The sequence below is a fragment of the Bombina bombina genome, chromosome 1, assembly GCF_027579735.1.
Source record: "Bombina bombina isolate aBomBom1 chromosome 1, aBomBom1.pri, whole genome shotgun sequence".
Lineage (NCBI taxonomy): Eukaryota > Metazoa > Chordata > Amphibia > Anura > Bombinatoridae > Bombina > Bombina bombina.
The window spans coordinates 1,444,743,363-1,444,764,537 of record NC_069499.1 but is presented as its reverse complement, the minus strand read 5'-3'; the positions used below and the strand labels follow the sequence as shown (position 1 = coordinate 1,444,764,537).

General features: G+C 37.9%; 1 protein-coding gene across 1 annotated transcript in view; it reads left to right on the top strand.

The window, feature by feature from the left end:
* LOC128666119 (extracellular calcium-sensing receptor-like) overlaps positions 1-21,175 on the top strand; it is a 52,726-nt gene that overhangs the window by 7,781 nt on the left and 23,770 nt on the right. The window contains exon 2 of the mRNA XM_053720532.1: positions 17,104-17,946. Coding sequence (XP_053576507.1) covers positions 17,104-17,946 — 843 coding nt within the window. The remainder of the gene's footprint in view (positions 1-17,103; positions 17,947-21,175) is intronic.

Below are 21,175 nucleotides of genomic sequence, written 5' to 3'. Positions count from 1 at the left end.
TGTGGGTGGTAAGGAGTATGAAGATGCTGGGTAATCTGCAACCCTTTTATCATTTCTGCTAACAATTGCCCAGTAAAATGAGTCCCTCAATCAGATTCTACTGTTTCAGGTAGACCATATCTGCACACAATTTCAGTTATCAGCTTTTTGGCTGTCACACCCGCCTTTGTCTTGGCAACCGGCCAGGCCTCCACCCAAGAGGAAAGCATGTCTAGACACAACAAAACATACTCATAGACTCCACATTTCAGCAGCTGAATGTAGTCTATTTGCAGTCTTTTTGAATGGGTAGTCAGGTTTTACTGGATCGTATTTAGCACAGATCATGCACCATTCAGTTGCAAATTGTGAGACACCTGGTGCAAACCAAACTTTATTAACACAAGTAATCATTCCCCCTTTGGAAACGTGGGAAGGGAGATGAGATAGACTGGTGAAAATAGAACATAGCACTGGAGGTGCACACAATCTAGAACCACCTCATTCTCCGGTTTGCAAACAGCGTTTTTGCACTTGCTCTGAGTTAGGGAACCTCTTTGGTTTTGGAGGGTTTTTAAAACATCCATTGTCAAATTATATACAGTTTCAGAGAACTGTTGGAGTATCATGAGAGCTGCCTTCTTGGCTGCTTCATCTACCCTATTATTACCCATAGTGATAGGATCTATTGCTCGCTGATGTGTCTGGCATTTGTATAACAGCTTCTGATCTTTTGAGAATGCTGCAGGCTGCTCCAGTGTCCGCCAAACACTCCACAGAATGGTATGACATGTCAGAGAGGGTCAGACAAACAAAGGCATCACCCCTTCTGCTTTCAGATATGATTGGTAGCACTGGAAGCCCTGCCCGTCAATTGTTCTCCTGTCTTCCCAATTTTGGAGCTGTACACTCTCTTGCAAAATTACCTGGTTTGTCACAGTTATAGCATTTGGCTTTTCTGGGTTCCCCCTTATTTGTCCCTCTGAACTTTTACCATCTGGGTTTCCCAGGGGCACCCACTAGCATTACCCTTTGTGCTTTCTTTTCCTGTACTTCCTCTATGTTCCTTTGTATTGAGCTTGCTAAGCTCATTAGTGCTGGGACTGATTTATCCCGCCAATAAGAATCGGTGGAAACCAATTTATCATGAAATTCTTTACTCAGTCCCGACACCAATGTGGCAAGGAGCATTTTTCACATACCTTGGTCTTCAAGTTTACCTCCCGCCTCCTCCACAGTTTTTCTAAACCACTCAAAGTAGTCTTCTACTGGTTCTTTAGCCTTTTGTTGGATAGTTGTCACCCGAACCCAAGACTGTGGAGGAAACACCTCTGTGTTTTATTTTTGAGCTGTGTAACATATTCTAATGCCATCAGTGAGGTATTCTCTACATCTGATGGGTTAAGTGGCAGGATAAGTCTAGTACAGATGGCAGCAGTGTCTATTTGACTGGTCACAACCCTTATTATCTGCAACAGATTTCTCCATGTGGGGTTGTAGCTGACAGTAATATTGTACAGCTCATTTACAAACCCATATGAATTGCTCCGTGGCTTAGGGAAAGATGGGAGAAATCCCTTCATTTCTCCAGGTGTCCATGGGACATGCTGAGTAACAATACGGTCTGCCTGACCATTTGTGCCTGGGATGAATTGTTCTCTGACGGGGTAAGCAGAGGCCCAAGGTGAAAAAAGTTCCTCAGTCATTTTGCTTACCTATTCAGAGTCCACTTTGGGAGTGATTAGGGGTTATCCCTCCACCCCACAAAATAACTTTCCTCCCCTTGGGGCATATAGATATTGCCATGAGGTGGTATGGGGCACAAACAATGGGGCAGTTGCCTTTACTTGGAATTAAACATATAAAGGGGGTATAAAGGAAGAGGAGATTGCAATCCTCCAGTGGGGGACACCGTGGTTAGGCTAGCAGGAGTCTTTGGTCTGGCCCCTAGGTCTATTAGGGCCTCGGCATTGTACACGGTATGCTCCACTAGAGAGATTGCAAGCTGCTTTATCTGTTCTGTCTCTTCCCTATCTCATTCTGACTGACTTCCCCTTCCCAGCTGGTCTGTTCTCCCTGTCTTGGTCTCTATAGTAAAAATACCTTGGGCCCCTCGTTGTCTCTGATAGGATTCTACAGTCCATTTACTCCAAGCTGCCTTCTCATTAGGATCTATCAATTTTTTCTTAAAATATTATAGAGATTTTTCCAGTGGGATAATTCAAAGGTTCCCCTTTGGAAATCCCAAAATCTATTCCCTTAGTCAGCTTGCATCATTTAGGCAGATGCCTGATGACTCACATGCCATATTTTTTATTCATATTCCCCTGTGGGGTAGGATGATTCATTGGATGCCCATTGCTTGAGGATGACACTGCATCACCCCTGCTAAGATTGTTTCCAATAGCCCAGCTATGATGGATGGGACTCTTACCCTTATCTCTTGACTCTTAGTGGTACTGTGGCTATGGCTGCCAGAGAAAGTCCCACACTAAAAATCCCTGCTTGTGATCACATACAATTTTCCAACAAACCCAAATAATAATCAGTGGGGAGACAAACCCAAAAAGTACCTGGCTTCTTAAATCATTAAAGTCAAAGTCAAACATGCTAGGGGGCTTACATCAACAGTTGTATCTATCATGGGAGACAAGTCTGCTACAGCTTAGGAATGCGCCCTTCAGCATAGGAGAGTAAAGGCTCAAACCAGCATAACCATGGTCATCCAGAAACAAACCCGAGAGGGGATCAGAGATTAGGGTTCTTTATCGTTCTCTAGAAATATCCCTGTACCCAATAGCAGCTTTGGACTAAATTTGAACTTAATCAATGATGTCCAAAGGCCGAGCACAGGGGGGTACTCAGATAATTTTTACTGACAGCCAAGGCAGACTAGTAAGAAATTCTGCACCAACCCACACTTAACCTTTCATTGTCCCTTTGCTGTGCAGAGAATGTTAGTAACAGTTTACTTGACAAACTCAGAAAATAAAAAACATTCATGTCTGAGGATGATAGGGTCCTCTTACTTAACACACCACTTCTCCCACTTGCTTTTTTTCACAGAGGAACGTCTTGGAGCAGTGCATTCACACACCATGAAGGACCTCTTACACTCACACATTCATAACAAAAGAGTTAAAACATAAAACAGTTGTTTCAGGTTCTTGGGAGTTTGTACTTATGACAGGACAGAGGGTTTAGGAATTAGAGGAGGGGAGAGCAATTTGAGGCACAAAGGTTCTCACCTGTTGGCGCCGGTTATCTCCTGTCCTCAGGTTCCAAGCCTGGCTCTGTCCAGAATCGCTTTCAAACTCCCGGGTTTCGGCACCGAAATGTTGAAGAAAAAAATACAACTTGAATCAACTGGTCCAAATTCAAAAGGTTATTATTGTACAATCAAGCAGGGTTACAACAGAGTGACAGCATGTCATCACTTTAAAGTAACACAAGCTGGCGTGCAAAATCAGATAAGAACAGTGTCTCTTTATAGCCTCAAATTGTCCTATGTGCTGTGCTTTGAGCCAATCCAGAATCTTTACACGTAGGCAACTTGTGGTCTTCTTATCTCGTCCATACAGCACTTGAGTGGCTACATAGCACTAGAAGTTTATATTTTTGCAAGCACATCAAAATAGCTGAACTGACAAGAAAATGTATGGTTCTTAAAGCTACAAGCATCAATTTAATATAAAGCATATACTAAAATGGCTAAAATGGCAGAGTAAAATATGTTTCTCTAACAATAGCCAAGCAGTGTAATTAATAAAATGTCCAACAAAATCAAATTCACAGTTCATAGTAGCAGAGCTGATTTTGTCACTCCAAATTAAGAAATGCTGTTTCTAATCTTATTCAACACACAGTTACAATGTATCACTTCAAAATAGCAACATTGTGTTTCATGATTGTAAGCCTGGATTAATATGCCATCCAATGAAATTTAACAAGTCTCTTGTAAGGCATATAGGTAATGTGATGTTACCTTAATTATTTGTAATCCAATATCCCAATTATGGCTAAGCTGAAAATTTTGGTGAAGTCACCCTAACATCGCTATTGGTTACTTGCGCCCATGTGACTCACACACCCCTTATACTATTGGCTCGCTAGGCTTTAAATCAAGAGGCACGAAGGCCATTCGGCGCCTTTGACAAAGCAGAAGGTGAAACGCGCATCAGGCGTTCGCTCTGCTTCTCCATATGTTTATTGTTAATGAAATAGAATAATTTAATATTGTTGGACGAATATCGGCACCTTAGCTTAAACTCGGTGGGTAGTCCAATGGGAAAGTATCTTTGTGACAAGCTTACTATAGTGTAACGATAACTATTAAAGCACCTATAGTCAATATCGTTAGCTAAGGGAGCAGTTCTGTGGAGTATACACATTACTCTCCCCGAGGATATTCTAGAGTTTCATTTGATGTGTGCACAAACACTCTCCAATACCTAATACTGGGTTTTCATCTAAACTATATATGATCCAAACAAGTTTTACTGAGGGGACAACACCCTCTCTTTATAACAAGAATTAGCAGCCAAATATCGGCACTTTAGCTTAAAACTTGATGGGTTTATAGTGGGAGTACATTTTATTATACTAATTGAAACCATACCACCACGATAACTATCTCATAGTACGATACTTCTAATCCCCAACTGATGTGTGTATAAACACTTTCCACTACCCAATACTGGGTTCTCAGCTAACTCATATGATAATAAGCTATACTTAGGGCAAATTCCCCTTTTTATATAAGGAGAAGCAACACACATTTTTTCTAACTCCACACTGTGTCTCAGGACACCCCTTTATTATTGGAAGACGTTCTAATAATAACACTTTGATATCTTCATGGGTTTTTCAGTTTAATATGTGTGACTGAGGAAGGGGGGCAGGTATTATATTTGAGGCTTAATTGTTGGGCATAATATATGCCATCCTTTACTTAATCTAAGCTAAATTAGCTTGTGTCCGTTCGGGGAAACGCTGTGATTTTGTTCAAGCACCCCCATCGGTAACTTTTCCATATGAGCTTAGCATTTTCCTCATAAGATTTATCTGATATACTACCCCCTCCCTTCATTATTATGTAAGCTACATCCTAAAATCAAGGTATTACTTATTAACCCTGTGTGATCCTAGACACAGTATTTTAATATTTTTGCATGTTAGTTTTTAACATTTACAATTAATGTATGATGAAATGGATCATCATTAGGGGTATTTGATACCAATAAGACTATGCATATTCTTACCAAAATAGGGAAAACTCTATGTAAATTGATTCAGTTTTTTCTGTCTAATATAATGGATAATTAGTTGCTCCTATCAGCTTCATGGGTGATAACCCAGCATAAATCCGATTATACTCTTTATTGTGTAATACACAAATATCCCCTATTTTAATTCTTATTTACACACTTTATGCTCTTATTTTAATGAACCTAATAAAAGTTAATTTTTATTTAATCACTTCCTAAGTGCCCTTCTTGATGTAAAAATCGAAAATAAAAGCTCTCTATTCAAGTGTGCCACAGGATACCTCTTTTTCTCCTTCTATATTTCTATGATAAGCTGACAATTTACCTTCAAGAGTCACACGGCACTGCAATGTGTTCAGCCTGTAGTCCATACTAACATGACTGCCAGGGGTATATCAAAATCCAGCCCGTTTTAGGGTATTGTGGGAGTTGATAGGGCTTGAAGAAACTCTGGCTACTTTTTCCAGGTAGATATAGCATTCAGATATCAGTTGCAGGCACTTAGTGTATATAACACGCCTTTGGTGGAGATGATCAGCAACTGCTGCAGGGAGCTGCAAAATAACTGTGGTAAACAGCTGATACCACCACCGATAAGCAAAATCTATGTGCGCTTCACCTCTGTTTCGCCACTGCCTGGGAGACCAATTATCTCACAGGTGGGTTCACTCATGGAAAAAATATCACAATATGTTAAATTCTGCCTTCGCCCAAATCTTTTAAATTTGCCATCTTATATTAAGGACACAATTGATGTCCTTAAAAAATGGACGGAATTGCCACCAATTCTGAAACTCTATTGGTGGAAATTGATGTAGAGGCCTTATATTCGAGTATCCACCACCAAAAAGGTATGGAGGCTTGCAAATTCTTTCTAAGCCAAAGAGGCCCTGAATATAATCATCATGATTTTGTCATGAATTTATTGTCATTCATTCTAAATCATAACTATTTCCTCTTTAAAAATAAATGCTAGGAGCAGATTTTAGGTACTGCAATAGGGACCTGCTATGCCCCTGTATCTTGGGAAATGGGAACAGAAACATGTATTAAACTGCAGATTTGAGTACTCAGTAGCACTAGAGATTAGATTTGTTAACAATGTGCTCTTATTATGGGAAAACACAGAGACAAAACTTGCCGAATTTATGAATGAACTGAATCACACATACTGTACCTGTAGTGCTACGGAGGTCTCATTTCTGGATTTGCGCATTATGAATGGGAACAATGAGCTGAAAACAGCAACTTTTCAAAAAGAGACAGCAGGTAATGCTTTGCTATCTTTTGATAGCAATCACCCTAGAAACCTTATTCAAAATATACCCTATGGACAATAGCTTAGTCATAGAAGAAATTGTACTGACTTTGAGCAGTTTAAGGAGGAAGCTAGAAAGTTTAAAAAACGCTTCAAAGAGAAGGGGTATTCCCAACAAAGCTTGAAAAAAGTATTTGACAAATCCAAAAATAAAAATAGAGATGAATTATTGTATAGTCCCACAAAAGAAGATTTAAAAACTAATGAAAATCTAACAAGATTCAGGAGTATATAACAATAGATGGCAGGATGTATGTGCCATTCTTAAAAAATACTGTCATGTTTTAATGGCAGACTCTACAACTATAAGTGCTCACATTGCTCAGTATGTAGAAATATGGTAGTCGTTAAAGGCTTTGTCGACAAAAATGTAATATATTACAAGGTCAGGGGTCACAAAATCTGTAAAAGCAAGGGTGTAGTTTACATTTTGTTCTTTGACTGCCCAATGTATTACATAGGAAAAACGTATAGCGAGCTGAAGGAGAGGATTAAGGAGCACAAAATAGACATCAAAAATAAATCAAGAGTAGCAGTGTAGCGAGATACTTTTTGGACCACCACTCAAGCCTTGAAATTGTAGATTTGAAAATCAGGGAGGAAATTTGGATCAAATTTTGCTACAGAAGGAGTGCACATGGATATACAACATTTACTTGTACTTGTGCAAATGCACCGATACTTAAACCGATACCTCCACTTCCTACCCATATGCTATCTTGTGGCGTTTTTTTCAAACTGCATGTTCCCATTTTATTTTAAACTGGAGTGGAGACTAAACTAAAAATTGTTTACTACTGTTCTGCCAATACAAATTGCTGTTATTTGTATTATTGTAGGAGAGATCACTGTACCTCGTTCAGACAAACCCCTGAAGTACTGGGCAGTTAATAAACAGATTTCCAGCTCTGGCTAAAATGGCCCAAAAATATCTTTCTGCCCCATGCAGTATGGTGGGAAGTAAAAGACTGTTCAACTTAGAGTTGAACCTCCATACAAATGTCAGATTGATGTTATATAACAGCCCTACAACCCAATTGCATTACTCCTTTATATTTAATATTTTATTGCAATATTTTTTATTTATAAACATGTTCAGTATAATGATTAGAATAGCCAACAGAATTACAGTATCTCTTATTCTATTGGCTATTCAAATCAGCCAATAGAATTAAAGTAGCTCTCATCCGATTGGCTGATTTAAATTTGAAGGCTCAACTCAGCCAATATGAATTCAAGGGACGCCATTTTTAATCACGTACCTTGAATTCCTATTCAGTGTACGGCGGAGATCGTATGAAGAGGATCCTCCACGCTCCATGGCTCCGGTCTTCAGTTCCAGCGTCGCCGGTCTTCAGTTCCAGCATCGCCGGTCTTCAGTTCCAGAGAGGACGGTCTTCAGCTCCGTGGTTATCGGTCTTCAACTCCTCTGCTCCGTGCCAGCTGGTTCCTGGAAGAAGAAGAGGTTGCCGCCTGGAAGAAGACTTCTCCGCCTGGAACAGGACCTTCTCCGCCAGTCTTCAGGACAGGTAAGGACCACTTGGGGGTTAGACTTAGGTTTTTTAAGGGGGGATCGGGTGCGTTTTAGAGTAGGGGTGTGTGGGTGGTGGGTTGTAATGGGGAGGTTGTTCTTTATTTTTACAGGTAAAAGAGCTGATTACTTTGGGGCAATGCCCTACAAAAGGCCCTTTTAAGGGCTGGTAATAGAGCTGATTACTTTTGTAATTTAGTTTAGGGTAGGCACATTTTATTATGTTGGGGGCTTTGTTATTTTATTAGGGGCTTAGATTAGGTGTAATTAGCTTAAAATTCTTGTAATCTTTTTTATTTTTGTAATCTAGTGGGTTTTTTTTGTAATATAGATTAGTGTATTTAACTGTATTTTAGTTGAGATAATTGTAGTTTATTTAATTAATTTATTGATAGGGTAGTGTTAGGTGTAATGGTAACTTAGGTTAGGATTTATTTTACAGGTAATTTTGTAATTATTTTAACTAGGTAGCTATTAAATAGTTATTGACTATTTAATAGCTATTGTACCTAGTTAAAATAAATACAAAGTTACCTGTAAAATAAATATAAACCCTAAAATAGCTACAATGTAATTATTAATTATATTGTAGCTATCTTAGGGTTTATTTTATAGGTAAGTATTTAGATTTAAATAGGAATAATTTAGTTAATATTATTAATATTAATTAGATTTATTTTAATAATAATTAAAGGGACATAATACTCATATGTTAAATCACTTGAAACTGATGCAGTATAACTGTAAAAAGCTGACAGGAAAAAATCACCTGAGCATCTCTATGTAAAAAAGGAAAAGGAAGATATTTTACCTCACAATCTCCTCAGCACAGCAGAGTAAATTCTGTGTAAAACTTTATACTTCACCTGCTCCCAGCTGCAGGTAAAAATAAAAATAAAAAATAAGAAATGAACAGCAGCCAATTAGCATCAACAGTGCTGAGGTCATGAACTCTTTTTCTGTGATCTCATGAGATTTGACTTAACACTCATGAGATTTCATAGTAAGCTGAATAGGGAAATAATATGAGAGTTCACGAGGCTCATCCCCTAAGCTGTCCCAGGACAGACATACTAATATGCTGCTTAGAAATCCTTTACAATTGGATGTGGCTACTGAGGAACTTTTGAGGTTAAATATCTTTCTTTTTTACACAGAGATGTTCAGGTGATATTTTCTAGTCAGTTTTTTACAGCTATACTGCATCACTTTCAAGTGTTTAAACATTTGGTATTATGGCCCTTTAAGTTAGGGGGTGTTAGGGTTAGAGTTAATAATTTTAATATAGGTGGCGGCGGTGTAGGGGGATTAGATTAGGGGTTAATAATTTTAATATAGGTGGCGGCGGTGTAGGGGGATTAGATAGGGGTTAATAAATTTAATATAGGTGGCGGCAGTGTAGGGGGATCAGATTAGGGGGTAATACATATAATGTAGGTGGCGGCGGGGTCTGGGAGCGGCAGTTTAGGGGTTTAACACTTTATTAGGGATTGCGGCGGGGGATTGCGGTTGACAGCTAGATAGACACTGCGCATGTGTTAGGTGTTAGGTTTTATTTTGCAGGTAGTTTAGGGAGTTACAGGGCTCCAATACTCAGTGTAAGGCTTACTACGCCTGCAATTTGTGGCGAGGTGAAAATGGAGTAAGATTTCTCCATTTTCGCCACGTAAGTCCTTACGCTGTATATTGGATACCAAACTGCGCGGGTTTGGTATATCACTTTATGGGCCAAAAAACTACGTCCGAAGGGTGAAATATACGAGCGTAACTTCGTATATGTGATACCAAACCCGCGCAATATTTGGCGTTGCCGGCTTCTGGGCGACGCTGCATTTCGGATCGGGCCCTTTATTTATTAAACTGCTTGGCTATTGTATCATGTTCTACTGAATTAACCTTGATTAACTTTTCAACTTGCAGTTAATAACCTGATGCTGCTCTGTTTCTTCTTTTTTTGTTCATATCTATTACATTACCACTACCTTGCACTGTTAGCAGTGTATTTTATTTAAAAATGCTGCTTTCAAATGGGACTGCTATATCTATAGTGGTGCTGAAATAGCCAGATTTATATATATATATATATATATATATATATATATATATATATATATATATATATAATTTGTTTTTTCTATAAATTATATATTTGATTCTTCACTGTTCTCAGACAATTAATTACTAATTAGGCTGCAGATAGCAGCGCAGTGGTAACTCGCTCTCCCCACAGACTTCTATGGGGCTTGATAAAGAAAGCCTTTTTACTTTATCGCTTGCTTGATAACCAAAACTGTGCTAGCTCAATTGCACTACTTCAAATTCCTATGTTCTTCACTTAGAAGAAAATATTTTTATTTTTAAATATATGTAGATAGATAGATAGATAGATAGATAGATAGATAGTTAGCTAGATAGATAGATGATAGATAGATAGATAGATAGATAGATAGATAGATAGATAGATAGGTGATAGATAGATAAATAGGTGATAGATAGATAATATATTGTATATACAGATATATATAATAGGAGCAGGCCCATTTTAAATTCAGCACCCTGAATAGTGCTTGTTTATTGGTGGCTACATTCAGCAAACCAATAAACAAGCATAATCCAGGTTCTCAACCAAAAAAAAAACTGGCTCTTAAGCTTTACATTGCTGCTTTTTCACTAAAGATAGCAAGAAAACGAATAAAAAAAATTATAATCGGAGTAAATTAGAATGCATGCTCTATCTGACTCATTAAAAAAATGTGTTTAGTGTCCCTTTAACATTTTGATCATTTGTTAAAAAAATACACAAAATTACTCTGTTCTCATGGATAACAATTGCAAACACAAAAAAGTTTTGTTTTTTCTAGAAAAATGTTTGCTAAATATATATGTGGCACAATTGGCACCCCTATAAATTCAGTGGAGAAAAATATATTAGAAGTATATTCCCATTGATATTTCACCTTTTTTAGTACACCAAGGCCTAGATTTAGAGTTTGGCGGTAGCCGTCAAAACCAGCGTTAGAGGCTCCTAACGCTGGTTTTAGGCTACCGCCGGTATTTGGAGTCAGTCAGGAAAGGGTCTAACGCTCACTTTTCAGCCGCAACTTTTCCATACCGCAGATCCCCTTACGTCAATTGCGTATCCTATCTTTTCAATGGGATCTTTCTAACTCCGGTATTTAGAGTCGTGGCTGAAGTGAGCGTTAGAAATCTAACGACAAAACTCCAGCCGCAAAAAAAAGTCAGTAGTTAAGAGCTTTCTGGGCTAACGCCGGTTTATAAAGCTCTTAACTACTGTGCTCTAAAGTACACTAACACCCATAAACTACCTATGTACCCCTAAACCGAGGTCCCCCCACATCGCCGCCACTCAATTAATTTTTTTTAACCCCTAATCTGCCGACCGCCACCTACGTTATACTTATGAACCCCTAATCTGCTGCCCCTAACACCGCCGACCCCTATATTAAATTTATTAACCCCTAACCTGCCCCCCTCAACGTCGCCTCCACCTGCCTACACTTATTAACCCCTAATCTGCCGAGCTGACCGCACCTCTACTATAATAAAGTTATTAACCCCTAATCCGCCTCACTCCCGCCTCAATAACCCTATAATAAATAGTATTAACCCCTAATCTGCCCTCCCTAACATCGCCGACACCTAACTTCAAGTATTAACCCCTAATCTGCCGATCGGAGCTCACCACTACTCTAATAAATTTTTTAACCCCTAAAGCTAATTTTAACCCTAACCCTAACACCCCCCTAAGTTAAATATAATTTTATTCTAACTAAATAAATTAACTCTTATTAAATAAATTATTTCTATTTAAAGCTAAATACTTACCTGTAAAATAAACCCTAATATAGCTACAACATAAATTATAATTATATTATAGCTATTTTAGGATTAATATTTATTTTACAGGCAACTTTGTATTTATTTTAACCAGGTACAATAGCTATTAAATAGTTAAGAACTATTTAATAGCTAAAATAGTTAAAATAATTACAAAATTACCTGTAAAATAAATCCTAACCTAAGTTACAATTAAACCTAACACTAAACTATCAATAAATAAATTGAATAAACTACCTACAATTATCTACAATTAAACCTAACACTACACTATCAATAAATTAATTAAATACAATACCTACAATTATCTACAATTAAACCTAACACTACACTATCAATAAATTAATTAAATACAATACCTACAAATAAATACAATGAAATAAACTAACTAAAGTACAAAAAATAAAAAAGAACTAAGTTACAAAAAATAAAAAAATATTTACAAACATTAGAAAAATATTACAACAATTTTAAACTAATTACACCTACTCTAAGCCCCCTAATAAAATAACAAATCCCCCCAAAATAAAAAATGCCCTACCCTATTCTAAATTAAAAAAGTTCAAAGCTCTTTTACCTTACCATCCCTGAATAGGGCCCTTTGCGGGGCATGCCCCAAAGACTTCAGCTCTTTTGCCTGTAAAAAAAACACATACAATACCCCCCCTAACATTACAACCCACCACCCACATACCCCTAATCTAACCCAAACCCCCCTTAAATAAACCTAACACTATGCCCCTGAAGATCTCCCTACCTTGTCTTCACCTCACCGGGTCCCGATCTGTCCAGAAGAGCCTCCGATGTCTTGATCCAAGCCCAAGCGGGGGGCTGAAGAGTGACGTCCATCCTTGGGCTGAAGTCTGGATCCAAGCGGCGGCTGAAGAAATCCATCATCGGCTGAAGTCGGAAGTCCATCATCAGGATGAAGTCTTCTATCAAGCCGCATCTTCAATCTTCTTTCTTCTGGAGCGGAGCGGAGCCATCTTCTTTTCAACCAACGCGGAACATCCTCTTCAACTGATGCCTACTCGCCGAATGACGGTTCCTTTAAATGACGTCATCCAAGATGGCGTCCCTCGAATTCCGATTGGCTGATAGGATTCTATCAGCCAATCGGAATTAAGGTAGGAATATTCTGATTGGCTGATGGAATCAGCCAATCAGAATCAAGTTCAATCTGATTGGCTGATCCAATTAGCCAATCAGATTGAGCTCGCATTCTATTGGCTGTTCTGATCAGCCAATAGAATGCAAGCTCAATCTGATTGGCTGATTGGATCATTCAATCGGATTGAACTTGATTCTGATTGGCTGATTCCATCAGCCAATCAGAATATTCCTACCTTAATTCCGATTGGCTGATCCTATAAGCCAATCAGAATTCGAGGGACGCCATCTTGGATGACGTCATTTAAAGGAACCGTCATTCGGCGAGTAGGCGTCGGTTGAAGAGGATGTTCCGCGTCGGTTGGAAAGAAGATGGCTCTGCTCCAGAAGAAAGAAGATTGAAGATGCGGCTTGATAGAAGACTTCATCCCGATGATGGACTTCCGACTTCAGCCGATGATGGATTTCTTCAGCCGCCACTTGGATCCAGACTTCAGCCCGAGGATAGACGTCACTCTTCAGCCCCCCGCTTGGGCTTGGATCAAGACATCGGAGGCTCTTCTGGACAGATCGGGACACGGTGAGGTGAAGACAAGGTAGGGAGATCTTCAGGGGCTTAGTGTTAGGTTTATTTAAGGGGGGTTTGGGTTAGATTAGGGGTATGTGGGTGGTGGGTTGTAATGTTGGGGGGGTATTGTATGTGTTTTTTTTACAGGAAAAAGAGCTGAATTCTTTGGGGCATGCCCCGCAAAGGGCCCTGTTCAGGGCTGGTAAGGTAAAAGAGCTTTGAACTTTTTTAATTTAGAATAGGGTAGGGCATTTTTTATTTTGGGGGGCTTTGTTATTTTATTAGGGGGCTTAGAGTAGGTGTAATTAGTTTAAAATTGTTGTAATATTTTTCTAATGTTTGTAAATATTTTTTATTTTTTGTAACTTAGTTCTTTTTTATTTTTTGTACTTTAGTTAGTTTATTTCATTGTAGTTATTTGTAGATATTGTATTTAATTAATTTATGGATAGTGTAGTGATAGGTTTAATTGTAGATAATTGTAGGTATTGTATTTAATTAATTTATTGATAGTGTAGTGTTAGGTTTAATTGTAGATAATTGTAGGTAGTTTATTTAATTTATTTATTGATAGTGTAGTGTTAGGTTTAATTGTAACTTAGGTTAGGATTTATTTTACAGGTAATTTTGTAATTATTTTAAATATTTTAGCTATTAAATAGTTCTTAACTATTTAATAGCTATTGTACCTGGTTAAAATAAATACAAAGTTACCTGTAAAATAAATATAAATCCTAAAATAGCTATAATATAATTATAATTTATATTGTAGCTATATTAGGATTTATTTTACAGGTAAGTATTTAGCTTTAAATAGGAATAAGTTATTTAATAAGAGTTAATTTATTTCGTTAGATAAAAATTATATTTAACTTAGGGGGGTGTTAGTGTTAGGGTTAGACTTAGCTTTAGGGGTTAATACATTTATTAGAATAGCGGTGAGCTCCAGTCGGCAGATTAGGGGTTAATGTTTGAAGTTAGGTGTTGGCGATGTTAGGGAGGGCAGATTAGGGGTTAATACTATTTATTATAGAGCTAGTGAGGCGGATTAGGGGTTAATAACTTTATTATAATAGCAGTGCGGTCCGCTCGACAGATTAGGGGTTAATAAGTGTAAGCAGGTGGAGGCGACGTTGTGTGGGGCAGATTAGGGGTTAATAAATATAATATAGGGGTCGGCGGTGTTAGGGGCAGCAGATTAGGGGTACATAGGGATAATGTAAGTAGCGGCGGTTTACGGAGCGGCAGATTAGGGGTTAAAAAAATATGCAGGGGTCAGCGATAGTGGGGGCGGCAGAATAGGGGTTAATAAGTGTAAGGTTAGGGGTGTTTAGACTCGGGATACATGTTAGAGTGTTAGGTGCAAACGTAGGAAGTGTTTCCCCATAGACAACAATAGGGCTGCGTTAGGAGCTGAACGCGGCTTTTTTGCAGGTGTTAGGTTTTTTTTCAGCTCAAACAGCCCCATTGTTTTCTATGGGGGAATCGTGCACGAGCAAATCGTGCACGAGCACGTTTTTGAAGCTGGCCGCGTCCGTAAGCACTGCTGGTATCGAGAGTTGAAGTTGCGTTAAATATGCTCTCTGCCCCTTTTTTTGGAGCCTAACGCAGCCATTCTGTGAACTCTAAATACCAGCGGTGTTTAAAAGGTGCGGCCAGAAAAAAGCCAGCGTTAGCTACGCACCCCTTTGGCCGTAGAACTCTAAATCTAGGCGCTAGTGACTAGAAACAGTAAATTGTTTAACTATATTTTCCTGTTTCACAGAGGTATAATTATGTGGTAACACATAGGCCAAATTACCTTAGTCATTGGGTAAGATCAAGGAATATAGCTGTGATATGCGGCAAAAGGTTGGTGAGCTTCACAAAATGGGAAGAAAATAGCAAAAGCATTGAAAATGCTTATTTCCACCATCAGGGCAATAATTAAGAAGTTCCAGTCAACTGGTTATGAATCAACCTGGAAGAGGATGTGTGTCTATTTTGTCTCACAGCATTGTAAAGAGGATGGTTCAAGTGGTCAAAATATCTCCAAGGATCACAGCTGGAGAATTGCAGAAGTTAGTTGCATCTTGGGGTCAGAAAGTCTCCAAAACTACAATCTGACATCACCTACATCATCACAAGTTATTTGCAAGGGTTTCAAGAAAAAAAGTCTTTACTCTCATCGAAAAACAAACTCAAGTGTCTTCAATTTGCCAGACACTACTGGAACTTCAAATGTGGTTGGGTTCTATGGGCAGATTAAACCAAAATAGAGCTTTTAGCAATAAACACCAGAGTTGGGTTGGCGCACACAGAGAGGTGGCTGTATGGAAAAGTACCTCATGTGCATGGTTAAATATGGTGGTGATTATTTAATGTTTTTCTGCCATAGGACCTGAACATTTTGTTAGGATACATGTCATCATGGACATCAAATATCAACAGATAATAAATGAAAACCTAACTGTCTCTGTCAGAAAGCTTAAAATGGGCTGTGGTTGGATCTTCCAGCAGGAAAATTATCCAAAACATACATTAAAATCAACATTGACCACAAAATCAAGGTCCCCTGACTTAAACTCCATACAAAACCAGTGGGGTGAACTGAGGAGGAGAGATTCTTTATGGAGGAATGATCTCAGATCCCTTGCCATGTATTCTCCAACCTCATCAGGCATTATAGGAGACTCAGAGCTGTTATATTGGCAAAGGGATGTAGCACAAAGTATTAACTAATAGGGTGCCAATAACTGTGGCAAACACACACACACACACACACACACATATATATATATATATATATATATATATATATATATATATACACTATATATATATACTGTATATTTTTTTTTTTCTTAGATAAACCTGTGTTGTGTTTGCAATTGTTTGATATCCATGAGAGCAGAGTATTTTTGTGTACTTTTTGAAGAAAAGATCAAAAGGTTAAACAATAAAGACAATTTTTAACAGCCTTCTTTGTTTATATTTACCAAGCATGTCAATATTAGTGGAGGGCACTATATATAATTTGGGCCTTTTTAGATTTAATTCAGTATTTGTTAGCATAGATTGCAAAGCAAGAGTTAACAGAACATGCAATACGTTATAAAGTAATTTAAAACACATTGAAATCAAGGCTTATAGTGGGTAGGAAGTGATGTTATGAATTATTTTTCTGGACATTTTTTTTCACATAAACAGACATAGTACTGTATGGTTCTGATTGATACCATTATTCATGTGATTTCACTAGTCATTAGAAAAACAACTGGCTTTTGGAAGTTTTAATTTTAACTTAAACTTTGTATTCCAAAGTGAACGGGAAATTCCTGGTCACATTCATTTTGGTAGTTATAAAACATATTAAAAAATAAATTAAAACAAAGTTCTTATTTTTACCCTATAGGTCTTTCTGATATATAGAAAGAATATTACCTAGCTTAAAAAGCTTCATCGTTTGTCAATTTTCTTTCCTATACCTCAGGTCAGCTACGCTTCATCTCACCCTATTCTGAGTGATAAGATACTATTTCCATCATTTTTAAGGACAGTTTCCAATGACATTTATGAAGCTTTGGCCATTGCTAGGTTGGTGAAATACTTTAACTGGACATGGATTGGTGTCATTACTTCTGATAATGAATTGAGAGAATTACGATATATGATACTAAACAGAGAGATTGAAGCAAATGGTGGTTGCATTGCATTTATGGAGACTCTTCCTACATACACCTCAATGGAATCTGTCATTCGTACTATTGATATCATCAAAAAATCCAGAGCTACAGTAATTATTGTTTACACTACCATGGAGAATCTCATCCCTTTGATAGAGCAGGCTTACTTTCATAATCTTTCCAACAAAGTATGGATCGGTAGCAGTAGTTGGTCAATTTCTTCAGATTTTCCTAGAAAAGAAATATTAACTATTTTGAATGGTAGTCTTAGTATAATGCCAACAAGTGGAAAGATTCCAGGTTTTAAGGAATTTCTTTACAGCTTTCATCAGTCCAACTATTTAGATGGTGTGTTCATTAAAATGTTTTGGGAAGAAGCATTTGGCTGTATTTGGCCAGGAGATGATTTATACAATGATACTTCTGCAAGAACATTTATAGAAGAAAAACATTTTTGCACTGGCAAAGAGAGACTGGAAAGCCTTGATACAACAGTGTATGATGTCTACAACCTTCGATACACATATAAAGCTTACCTAGCTACTTATTCCATAGTTCATGCTTTGCAACAGATGTATTCTTGCAAGCCAGGACAGGGTCCATTTAAGAATGGCTCATGTGCAAATATTTATAATCATCAACCTTGGCAGGTATAATATTTTTCATTGTTATGTTTACATAAGTTGCACATGCCAATTGAAATAAGATATCACTTCTTTTTTAAATAGATGTGTGAGACTAATATTTATTTTTTACAGTAGTGGATAGTATAAAAAAGATAGTGCATTTCTATATGTAGATACTGATAATTTGTGTTTGCTCTATTGATGCATTTATTGCTATATAAAATTTGGAAGCAAAAGTAAATCACTATGTAACATGATGTCTTAGATGTTAATAGAACTGTCTTTAGAGTATTTTTATTCCTGTATATTTATTCATTGCTACATGGTTTTAAATAAACCAAATTAGGTTATAATTCTATAATATCTGTTTCTATATGTGTACATGTACATCTTAAATTGTGAGTGTGTATGTGTATAAATGTGTGCATGTATGGGTTTCTATATTTTTAAGCTTTGAATAGATAAATATTTTTGCTATGGTAAATGCTTAAAAAGCATTTTCTTCAAGTCCTAATGCAACACAACCTAACCATTGTTTTATGAGAGATTGATGGTCATAGTCTCTACTGGAGTGATGATCAATTTTTAGATAGGCAAGAATGGGTGATAACACTGCACTTCAAATAAGTCAGAGCAATATCCAACATAAAATAAACTCATATAGGAGAGTGTGTGGATCCCAACAACATAAGGCAGTAAAATTTCTTCAATGGAGGAGAGGAGACAGCAAAAAAAAACTATGGAGTTTTAGGCTACCACAAGGCAATAGTTAAAGGGACAGTCTAGTCAAAATTAAACTTTTTTTTTTTTTTTTTTTTAATATTTTTTATTGAGGTTATACAGAACAATAACAAAAATAAAAAGTACAGTGGGTAATTTAATGAACATATCTTAAATTGAGTTGGCTATGTCCCTGTAACCTGAAAAGAGAAAAGATAAGAAAAATACAGTACTACAAGGCCAGCAAACAAATAAAAGATCAAGACATATCAATACAATAGGCTATTACCCAACTGAATGAATGAAAACCTAATTTTTCATGTATAGAAACGGTAATTGCACCTCCATTGTAGTACGGGCCACTCATGGACCCATGTATACTTTAAAACTCAGAGAGGTACTTAGAAATTAATACAGATGACAAAGTTGATGAGATATATAACATTGAAGAATATGGGTGTAAGGAATATTAGTTTTTGCAATCAATAAATAATAGGTACATTTTGCCATGAAAGGTTCCCAGACTATTGTGCTCAACAGGTGGCGAAATGAAACGTAAAGCAGACCTCATTTTACTACATTAAAATAGGCATTTATCCCCATTGAAAATATAAAAAATAAGAGATAACATGATATTTCCCCAATGTTAAACTGTGGCCTCTCTTGGACCACTCAAACTATATAGCATACTAGAACAGGGGGGACTTAGGGGGAGGAAGGAGAAGGGCCACTCTTGGACCCTATAGTATGTCATTTTAATAATTGTCGTTTCAATAATAACCAATAGAGCAACTGAATAGCTTAAGAAGGGGTGCAGCCTTGCCCCTAATGGGAGCTTCACTTTATGTTGTATGGGCTACGTTAGAGTATATATTTATAATATGATATATGCTATATTGTTCGACTATAATGGTGATTAGCAGCGGTCTCAGACCCTGTAGAGCTATTATCAAGGGGAAGAAAGATATGGAACCTGTTTGGTTAAATGGTTATATAGCTACATAACAATACAGATCCCTATATAGATGCCAGCCCTCATAGTACGTGGGGAGGGCTAGAAATAGCCATAGCATAGCTTAGATTGTAGATTTTTACCTTAAAATATAGAGATCTCTAGTTTCCAAGATTAACTAAAATAGGGATTAAGCTACTGAACTGCACACTACCTTTCAGGTTAAATTTTAGTCTCATAATGGGAGGTAGTTCAGAGACAACCCAGCTCCACATTTATCGCCGTGGGTATATTCCATAAACTATGGGTTGAAGTTAACACATATCGACTATTAATTGAAATGATATCAATCTTAGGCTATTTTAGTAAAAAAGTATACCAGGGATTTCTAAACACAAAATTAGCCCCGATAAACATAGACATAGCCGTGCAAACTGTAAATTATCACCTTAGAATATAAAGATCCGTCAGAAATTGCTAACCACAATCTTAACACAGATACATAAATATGTATACCCCGTGCTTAATAGCCAGCATATAAACAGTGTACAATACATTATACTTGACAGGCGCACATTACTGTTGAAACCTGTGTTTAGTAACAGACTAGGGATGGGTTGGTTAACAAGAGGGATTTGAAAACATCTATCTGTAACTTAAACAATAGTCCTGGTCTGCCTTTATAGTAAAAGTGCATTATTAGTACTATGGCCAGAACGTAAAGGCTGCAATTGATCATACGCCAGATCTTACGGTAATGTTCACAGGGAATCAGCCTATCCCAGCTCTGCTCCACTCCAATATGATATTTGGCCTATTTGCAGGGGATATGGGTTGACAGAAAGCACCCCGGGCTGGTAGTCGGTCCCTCAAGCTTACTTTTTCCACCGGAGGACAATTATGTGTGACCGTGAACCCCATCTTTGTGGCCCCAGACTCCACAGAAGCACTCTTCTTACAATAGGCAGGTTTCATCCCAAGTTTAATCAGATCCCCCACTGTCACCCTCCTCTCGCTTGCATCTTTGAGGTGAGATATTTCTGGGCCAGTGCTGCAGTTATCACGCACAAGATAAACACCGCTCTTCATAGAGCTGTGGTTGCGGTGAGTGCGGTCAGCATAATTAAATGGCGCTCTCGTCATTCCAACCTTTGAGGGAGTGGTTGAGCATTCTGTTTGCTCCGGCAGTGCCATACTACGTCTAGACTCCCACGGGCTCTCAGGTGCTGTGCATACTTCGTCAATCAAAGCACTTTCCATTCCGGTCACTACTGTGCTCTCTACAGTGCCCAGGGTCACCGCTCCACTGTCCGAGGGAGCTGTGTCTGGTTTCTGGCATACAGGAATGTCGTTCCAGGCACTATGTATACTCCTAGTCAGGCTCAGAAAGTGTTCTTGTAATATGCGTTGCATGTCCTGTGCTGTAATGGCGTTTTTAGGTGCACCCATATTACCATGTAATTGCAGAAACAGTTTTCAGTATTAGCAGTAATTAGTACTGCACGTAACCCCAGTCACCTAGGGGGGGGAATATGCGATGGCCCCGGCTCCACGAACTGTCTGACACCATATAAATGCAGC